General features: G+C 28.2%; 2 protein-coding genes across 6 annotated transcripts in view; one reads left to right on the forward strand and one right to left on the reverse strand.

Moving 5' to 3' along the window:
* Positions 1-721, reverse strand: part of LOC107634645 (universal stress protein PHOS34-like) — a 1,951-nt gene extending 1,230 nt beyond the window's left edge. The window contains exons 1-2 of one of the 4 annotated variants that reach the window (XM_016338076.2): positions 463-721; positions 313-381 (exon numbers count right to left, since the gene is read on the reverse strand). In XM_016338076.2, the coding sequence (XP_016193562.1) occupies positions 313-381; positions 463-645 (252 nt within the window). In that variant the 5' untranslated portion in view covers positions 646-721. Of the gene's footprint in view, positions 1-312; positions 418-462 lie in introns of all 4 variants that reach the window. The other 3 variants (XM_016338075.2, XM_016338073.2, XM_016338072.2) reach the window with 3 other exon arrangements.
* Positions 2,101-6,827, forward strand: LOC107631071 (MADS-box protein JOINTLESS). 2 transcript variants are annotated; one of them, XM_016334389.2, is made up of 9 exons: positions 2,101-2,397; positions 2,868-3,050; positions 4,075-4,150; positions 5,046-5,116; positions 5,256-5,355; positions 5,458-5,499; positions 5,710-5,748; positions 5,845-5,954; positions 6,554-6,827. In XM_016334389.2, the coding sequence occupies exons 1-9, from the start codon at positions 2,216-2,218 to the stop codon at positions 6,561-6,563; spliced, it is 813 nt and encodes a 270-aa protein (XP_016189875.1). In that variant the 5' UTR covers positions 2,101-2,215; the 3' UTR covers positions 6,564-6,827. The 2 variants fall into 2 exon arrangements, with proteins under 2 accessions (XP_016189875.1, XP_016189876.1); XM_016334390.2 differs by having other exon boundaries at positions 2,103-2,397; positions 2,857-3,050; positions 6,554-6,768.

Genomic DNA, 9,817 nt, shown 5'->3' on the forward strand with positions numbered 1-9,817 from the left:
AGTAAAAATATGATGTTAATTTTAGTTACATTTTTAGGTGTTTTCAAAATTATTTTATAGTTATTATTGTGGTCACCATAATTATAACTACCATAATAACATTTAAATGTGTGTGAAAGAGAGAGCCAAAGAGAGTCACATTAATTAGAGCATAGACATTTTTTTTTTAACTTGGATAGGATCACCACAAAATTATATATGTACTATACAAGACCTTTTTTAATAACATATTTGTTTTCATTCTACTTAAAATTAATTGATAAAAAATATGGTTAATGTTCTAAGGAAAAAGAAATAGAAGATGTACAATACCGATTTACTAGTGCAAATTTGCTTAGCTTTTTCTGTAACTTGATCAGCGACCAATTTGAGCTCCAAATCTACGGCAGGGAAAATTTCAGGCCCTATGGCCACTGCTATATATATATAACATGAAGAATATAAATATTTATATATATGTATAGTAATAGNACCAATAGGAACGGAAGGAAAGGGTTTTGCATAGACAATAACAAGATCGAAAGGAGCATCTGAGCCAAATGGGGTGAAGAAATGGTCAAGAGCCCACTCCAGTGCATACTGGCTATTCTCTGTTTGATCCATGGCTAACACCATCACCCTCTTCTCTGAAGAACTACTCGACATTTTTCCACATATCAAACTTACCTAAACCAACACAACCTTAATTAATACTTGCCTAGTTACCTACCTATTTATATACGGTAGGGGTTCGCCAACCATTATTTTCACTCATTATATTATAAGAAAGTTTTTAAGTATATTAGTATATTTATATTTTAATAATTTTTAATTGTTGATCTTAATTTTATATATATTATATAATTTTTTTAATTAAATCAACTATCATTAAAAAACAAAAACAGAAAATCAACAATAAATAATTAAATATATACGGTAATTACTAATTAATATCTTATTATTGACATGATCCCATACATATCCTTTCTTTTTTAGTGTAAAAAATAACCTTATCTGTGGTGTAAAGTGTAAACTGTAAATGACTATTTGATGCAACGATGAGGTAGCGTAACAGAAAGGCTGCTATATATGAGTGAGTGTGAGAAGGCAGAGAAGCTTTCAAGGATTATTTACTTATTTATTTATTACGTTCAATATCTATATCACGTTATTATCTTCTTATACAATATTCTTATTAATTGAAGAAGTTAACGTACTAATAACTTTATATCAGTTGTTATTAGTATAAAAAGAAATATATGAATATACCATTATTTTTCTTAACAATCGGTTTTTAGCTGAATTTCTTATATTTTGTAAAACAAAATTTCATTTCTTTATAATTTGACGACTTTAATGATTTATCTTGTAATTCTCTTCTCATTAGATGGAATTTGTTCTTAAAGAAAACGAATCCTGATATATAATATCACTTCTGTTTTTTAAAATGTCACTCTATACGTAATTTTTTTATGTTTCATAAAAAAATGAGTGATATTATAAAAATAGGAGTGACAATATTTATTCTCATTAATAAAGTTAAATAAATAAAAAATAGACATTATATATATAATCATATTAGATATACATAAAAAATAAATTATTTATATAAAATATATATTAAAATATAAAATATATATTAAAATAATTTAAACAATACATATATTTATATACAATGTGCATATAACATTTTTGCTATCTATAACATAATTAACAACGATTTAGAAATAAATTAATTTAAAAATATTTATTTAAAAAGAAACCAACTACATACTTAAATATAGAAAGGGTATGAATGACATTTTGGGATATAAATGTTTTTAAGTGAATGATTTAGTCTTTTGATCTTTATTTATTATTAGTCTATTAGTATCTAAATTTGTAAACCCATAGGTAAACCTTCTTATTGTGTGTGTGTAGATTTAATTTTAGAATAAAAAGTAGAATGTCTTCCATTATAAAGTTAAAAACTGGTTTATCTTATAATTTATAAATTTAAAGACTAATAAATTAATAAACATACATTTGAAAATCAATTAAATTTTTAGTAAAAAGACGAAGATAACTGAACCTATGTTTCGCCTAAATAAATTGGAACATTAAACTTTTACTTTTTTTCCAAATAAAAAACCAGGAGTGCAGGAGAGAGTTCAAGATAGAAAAACAAAAAAGATAAAGAAAAAAAATTAATGGCAATAGTAGCAGTATTCGTACAGCAAGTATCGAGTGGTGGCCAATGAAAATAAAGCTCAGAACCCCACACCCACACCCACACCCACATCCCACTCCACCATTTACATTTCTGAGGAATTCGGAATACATATTCGGCACTCAAATTGTTTGGGAATCGGGACTCTCAAATCTCATACCCTCACCTCACTTTCTTCATTCATTCCTGCCACCGCATCAACCTCCCTTGTAAGCTCCACTTTTCTCGCCATTCAAATTCCGTGCTTTCATTTAATTCATATCCACCTGTTTTTTCTTCTTTTTTTTTTTGTCAACCAAATATATCCTTGTGATTGAAGCAGATAGACCTGTTCTTAGTTTTTCCTATCTTAAATCTGTAATTCATTTCTCTCTCTACTTTAATTTAGTGTAATATATATTTTCACATGTATTATCAACATGGAGAACGCTAAAAGTTAGATTTATATTATGAGTTGCTTCACTGAATGAAGGGTAAGGTATTTAATCGATTGATCAGATTTAATTAGTTTATGTTTTTCATTGCTTTTCTCAAGAAACTACTATTACTGGTATTACTATTTAATTTGTAGTTGATTCTCCTATTATGTCTAATCTCTTTGTCCCCTTTAAAGTACCCCTTGATCTTAGATGTAGTTAATAATAATGGGGGTTTGGACTTTGAGATAGGGAAATTAAAGAATGACAAGGAAGAAGATAGAGATAAAGAAGATCGACAACATAAGTTCAAGGCAAGTTACCTTCTCAAAGAGGAGGAAAGGGCTCTTCAAGAAGGCTCAGGAGCTTAACACTCTCTGTGATGCTGAAATTGCTCTCATTGTCTTCTCCACAACCAGCAAGCTTTTTCAATATGCTACTTCAAGGTATATTCTATATACTATATACTATATACAACTGCATTCTCACTATCCACTACTCTTATTTATCTTACACCAATGGGAAGACATATTATTATATGAAGAACATTTTTTGTTCACTATATATAAGTTTATATGAGAAAGAAAATCAAGTGTGCTTCTTTTTGGTTTTTGTTTTTTGGTTTTTTTTTTTTTTAAATAATAAGAGTGAAAAATGGCATTATTAGTTATATATTGTCTAAAAAGAATTGGTCACCTAAACTTTTTTCATTAGGAAATATAAATTAATGAATCATCTTAGTACTATTTTTGAGAATAAAAAGTACAACAAAAAGTTGTTCATTATTTAGTATTTTCTAAAAAAGAAAGTATTGATTTGTTTGGTTTTTTTTATTCTCTCTCATCTTTTTTTCTTTTTTAATTTTACTTTAGAATTGGATGGCTCTTATTCAAAAACTACATTATAAACAAGGTGATAAAGTGTTTTTGTAGTTGTTTAAGCCTTATTATTTTCCTAATTTTAAGTGGTGTGAGGATTTCTTACACTCTTGTGCTCATTCTCATGCTCAAACTGAACGGGATTTGTTGGACATACATGAAGAGGGTAAAATAACAAGAAGATGATTGAATAACAAAGATGTACACGGCATTATTTGATTTCTCAAAGATACAAAGAATTAACAATTTCAATTCATGAAAAATAATATATCCAGATAAATATCATATGCATTTTTTAAAAACCCGAAATATAATGGACTAATGTACCTTTTAGGGATAGAATGATCTAAAAGAATATTTCAAAAAACTAAATTAATATCTTGTGTATGTCTTTAAGGAATTATATTAATATCATACCTTTCCGTAACTTTTTATTTTAGAATATCCAAATCTTCATCTCTAATTATTAATCTCGTTGTTCATCTAAATTTTAGGTATGTAATGTTTGTGAAGTCTTAATTTTGTGAGCATTGTTAACAATGTAGAACATGCGATGTAGTTGTATGTAATGTGTTGGATTTGTTGTTTTCAGTATGCAACAATTAATAGAAAGACGTAATCAGCATTCACCAATTCAAAAATCGGATCCTCCATCCGCTGTGCTGCAGGTATGCACCAAGTTCTTGTACTAGCTAGCTACTTGCCACAATTATGAATTTATAATAACATCAGAAAGGCAACTGCATATTATCTTTCTGTAGATGAAGAATATCCAAAACTGAGTTTGGTAGTATTTTGAGACACAAAATATAGAGATATGAAATATTTGCGTTTTGTCTTTAGTTTTACTCCTATCTCATTGATCTTAGCTTTTTGATAGATAGAAAACTGTATAGATTATGTAATAAAGTCGTATAATTGCAGATTGTTTGTAAGAATGGTATAATTGTTCATCATCATGGCTTGCACAAATGCAACTCCAGAGCTGTTTGTCTTCGTGTCTTTGAATTGAACCACTCTCTTTGTGGGCCTAATACCAAGTTGGATTATCTATCTATGATAAAATCTTCGTCATGCTTGTTTTGGCTTTGTTTAGAAGGCATTGTTGCTATCTATACATACATACCTATTTAATTATAGACTATACTATATGTATATTAAAATTAACCATTAAAGTTAATTATCAATATAAAATACATGTTATATAAATATATATTAAAAATTAAATTACATATGTATTTATATTGGTGGCTGATTTTAGTGTATAAATAGTATTTTTATTTAATTATTTATTTCTTGTAGATTGAATGTCAAGCATAATTCAATTATTTTAAAAAAAAAAACCTAGGGGTTGGTTTTATACTTTTAGGCTTTGTGTGATGAAAAACAATATGTATACTTGGTCTAAATTCTTGACAGCAATAATTTCTTGACAAGTATTGTGGATTCTGAATTGGAAACATTAAAGCGGGTGCGAAATATATGTACGTGGATTATATATTTATTGTCTTTAATATATCATTAATGATGAAATTAAGAATATTTTGGGAATTTTATGCATAGGTTGAGAGTGGTGCTGCCTCCAACTATGATATGCTGCGCAAGAAAGAAGAACAAAAGGCTCGTGAACTCAGGTATATATACAATGCAACAACCTAGCTAGCTGCTAGTGGTATTTGATTAATTAGAGATACACACGTTGGATGCAATTTTAATTATACATACATATGAGTGATTATGAAATATATGGTCTAATTTGCAACTGTGAGATAGGCAGTTAAATGGTGAAGATCTTCAAGGATTGACACTAAACGAACTCAACAAATTAGAAGAGCAACTTATAAAAGGTCTCTCTAATGCTTCAAAAGTAAAGGTTTGACGAATTTCTTATGCTTTAGCACTTGCAGATTACTAACATATATGATCATTTTATATATCTTGCTGATGTAATATTAATGCTAATGTGTTTCATCAGGATGAATTATTTACACAAGAGATCTACACCCTTAAGAGAAAGGTAAAAGTATATAGCTAAACCAAACTCACTAGCTCATACATTTCAAATTCAAACCCATATGGTTGATATGATTTTAATTTGTTCTATACATTTATAGTCTAATCATGAGAGAGAAATTATTGTTCTAGTTAAAATACTGAGGACTTTTTCCATTCTAAATGCCATATTCTTTTATTGAGTGGAGCACAAACTCACTAGTGTAATTTGCAGGGAGCAGTACTGACCGAAGAGAACCATAAATTGAAACAGGTAAAGGTTTCTCCGAACTCGTGCTTTAATTTAATTTGTTAATATTGCCTTTAAAATTAAATGATGATCTCATTAAGAATTATAATGATGGAATAGATATCATCAAGCATTGCAAATGAGCAAAGGAGTTCATTTAAATCCATTGTCTGCAATTCATCTTATCTTCCTGAAGAAGATCATGGTAGAGACACAAATCTAAAGCTGGGGTGAGTACTATATCCTCAAAAAGCACTTTAATTACCCTCTAAGGTTTATTTAATTTTTGGAAAGTTTGGATGTAAATTTCTGGTAAAAGAAGGAAAGAAATAAAAAGGTTCGATTAAATATTTATCTTTTTTATTTTTTTACAGGAATTATTATAGGTTAACTATAAGATGTTTACAGTAGTTATAATATGTTTTTTCTTTTTTGAGAAAATAAGAATAATGATTTGAGAGATTATTTTCAATCCGAATACTTTTCTGAAACATATTAAAATCTATAAATATATATGTCATTTTTGAAATCTCTTAATTGAAAGTAATGTTAAAGTTCTTTTGATAATTCCGCTCCACAGTGTTTTAAATATTGACATAAAGGAAAACAGATTAAATTATATTGTAGCATTTCATTTCATATAGGTTCTTTTATTATTATTATTATTTTTTCTACTTCTAATTAATCCCATACATGCTGGTAAAGATAGAAGACTTTTAGCTAGATATAATGGTTTTCATACATGTATTCAAAAGTAAATCTCTGCAAAAACTGTGGATTGTTTGGTTACTTTAACTCATTTGAGTTCGTTTCTCTATATGTCATGCAGGTTACCTTAAACAAAATATTAAATTATGTGGAAGAAATGAACGGATTCACTTTCTTTCTGCCAATGCAATCCAAAAAGTCAAAACTAATTTAATCTTGTACTATTATTTACTGTATAAAAGTGAGGCCTTTCCCCCCTTTTTTGGTGCAAGTGTAAAAGTATTCAAGTATTCCAAATAAGGTTTTATTATTTAAAATTTAAGAGTTAAGCCTTTAGATTTTGCAATTGAATTTCTAGATCAAACTTACCAATAAAAATAGATTCTCTTTTGGTACATAGAGTAACAGTATTTTAGTTCTAGAATTGTAGAATATAATTCAATTAAAAAGTTATATTATTATTTAAGAAACTGGTAGATTACATAAATACTTTCTAATTACGCATTACTATAAGACGTTTTACGTGAAAGTTTAAAAAAAAATGTACTATACGTGGAAATAATTATTGAACCCAAATGTATAATTAACTAGGCGTGCAAGCCAATCATATATAATAAGAAAGAGAGGACTGATTAACATACATTAATTGGAAGCCCGGCCTCTATCTGCCACTACTGTTGGAGGAAGAGCTAGCAACTGTTGTTTACCATTGCTAACAAAAAGATAGAAAGGTGGAGCTTGCAAATAAAGAGCATGAAAGAAGATGCATAATATCCTCTTTCAATAATGTATATCAGTCTGGTGTTCTCTTGATTGTGGCCTTATATGGAATGGTGGATCCTGATAAGTGCGCTTTGGAAAAGAGACTTGCTTTATTTATGGATTGAGTTGAATGGAATCAAGTCATATATATATATATGTTACTATATCATGTGATGATATAATTCATTGATGTTGTCGAATAATGTATGGTGTACAAATTATGTTAAATTTTAATTTCTTAGTCACCTTTTATTGAACAATATCGTAGCTATTTAGTATTTAAACGTGGGATAATGTATGAGGGTTGTACTAATAATTTAGGTAGTATGTCATATCATTTGTTAATTAATGCTACATCATGGGTGGTATACTAAGTGTAATGTTTAGGGTAGGTACCTCATCAAGTTAGGACAGATGTTAATTATGGCTACATCCAACTTGGTAATATGTTAAGAGTTATGTTTAGGGCATTTGTCGAATACTATTAAATTTATCGATAAATTTATCAAAAAAATCTGTCACTAATATATTTATTATTGGAATTATCGTTGAAATAAATTCAACCGTATAAATTTCGTCGATAATTATTTATTAGCAATTTTTTTCGTCTGCCGTTAATTACCGACAGATTTAGTGGTAGATATTAATTTTTAATTAGTAAAATTTTTTATTTTGTTACCATTGATTGTAAATTTTATTTAAAAAAATTGTTTAAAAATTCAATATATAATTTTAAATGTTTAAATTCAATCTCTTTTTAAACTAACAATATTTAAAATTTTACAATTTTTCATAATAATTTGTCTATAATTTTTCGTTAAAAATTCATAAATAAGTTCACACATCAAAGTTTAAGAATAAAAAGAAAAATAATAATTACTCGTATATGGAAAAAAGTAGCACTATAAACATATACTCTAAATCAGAAAAGATGAACTTACATAAGGTTTGATATGAAAAATAAGATACCTCATATGATGGCTAAGTAAATTACATAGTTAAAACTCTCTAGACAATAAAATATTGAAAAGAAAAATTAATTATACAAATAGTATATCTATTTAAGATTTCAAGTAATCCACTGACATGCATATTTATGTCTCTCAAATGGTATATCTATTTAAGTTTATACAGTTTCAGAAACTTTCAAATCTAGTTTGAGGTTTTGCATCATAAACTTACTGTCTACCGTCGCATTTTATAAAATAGTAGATTGTACACCTTCAATTGCAAACTATAAACATAATCAACACACAAACTATAAACAAAACTAACACATAAATTATAATTAAACAAACAAATCAAAATTCATATATTCAAATGAGTAAATTACAACAAACTTAGTAAAACTAACAATAATCAATTCAACAAAATTAATTCAAAAAATAATTAACTCAGATAACAATAAACTTAGAAAATTAACAACAATTAACAATAAGTCAATAATTAACTTAGAAAATTAACAAGGTAAAATTAACTCAGAGAATTAACAACAATCAACACTAATTAACTCAGACAACAATAAACTCAGAAAATTAACAATTATTCAAAACACCATCAACTCAAAACAAACCCTAAATTATACCCTACATAACTTTATTTAATTTCTAATTACACTAAATTAATATAACAAATTCTGATCACACATTTTATTAAAAAATTTAATCAATAATTTAATAAAAGACCTAACAAAATCTAAACAAACAAAAAAATAAAAAATTATAGAAAAATTATCTATGATGGTGACTACATAATGGTAAAAGCGTAGCAATAACAGGAGACAGCAGTGAAACCTACAGTAGTAGAACTAGATTTAGTAATATAACAAACAACAAAAAAGAAAAATAGACAACAACTTTACGTTGGTACGATGTAACTTAGCCACGATGATAGCGACAAGGTGACGACCTCCGATCAACGGCAAGGGACACCAACAGCAACGGCACGGCGGAGGCTCCAGCAGCAGCATGGCAGAGGCTCCAATAACAGTGACGACGACGTGCTTATCTGCAACGACAATGTGGCTTACCAAAAGCGACAGCAACTCCAGGTGGTAGCGGTGCAACCTTTTTCAATGGACTAAAGGAAGAGAGATGTGAGAGAGGGAGGGAGGGAGGGAGGGAGGGAGAGAAGAGGAGGAGGAGATGAAGAAGAGAAGAGAGAGAGTTTGCAGAAGTGAGGGAGAAGAATTTTGCGTTTGAATTTTATCACAAATTTACCGTCGAATTTACCAGTAGAAAAATCCAACGGTAAAGTGTTCGTCGTTGCCTAAACAACGTGTTTCACTAAATCTTATTATTATCGAAATTTTTCGACAGAAAATTCGACGATAAACTATGCGCTAATAAAATTAATTTCCGCACATCTATTTCCCGTCGGATTTAGCAGCGGAATTTTAAATTAGACGGTAAATTATTCAAGGGACGAATTTTCACTCGTAACTGTCAAAAAATCCGCCGCTAAATCCGTCGATAACATCTATCGCTAAATTTGATGGTATTTAGTGCATTTCTTGTAGTGAAACTTGAATTGACCATAATCTTATTAAAAGGCTTAAAATTTAAAAATAAAAATAAAAAAATCTTTAAAAATATTTAAATTTACAATAATAAATAATTAAAGG

The sequence above is a fragment of the Arachis ipaensis genome, chromosome B03 (assembly GCF_000816755.2).
Source record: "Arachis ipaensis cultivar K30076 chromosome B03, Araip1.1, whole genome shotgun sequence".
Taxonomy (NCBI): domain Eukaryota; kingdom Viridiplantae; phylum Streptophyta; class Magnoliopsida; order Fabales; family Fabaceae; genus Arachis; species Arachis ipaensis.

What these genes read in the sequence shown, in the direction of transcription:
- LOC107631071 (XM_016334389.2), top strand. Translation starts at nt 2,216, where the DNA reads ATGAAAATAAAGCTCAGAACCCCACACCCACACCCACACCCACATCCC. An exon ending in TTTCAATATGCTACTTCAAG is followed by an intron (nt 3,051 to 4,074) that starts GTATATTCTATA and finishes TGTTGTTTTCAG; the next exon opens with TATGCAACAATTAATAGAAA. An exon ending in AGAACCATAAATTGAAACAG is followed by an intron (nt 5,749 to 5,844) that starts GTAAAGGTTTCT and finishes ATGATGGAATAG; the next exon opens with ATATCATCAAGCATTGCAAA.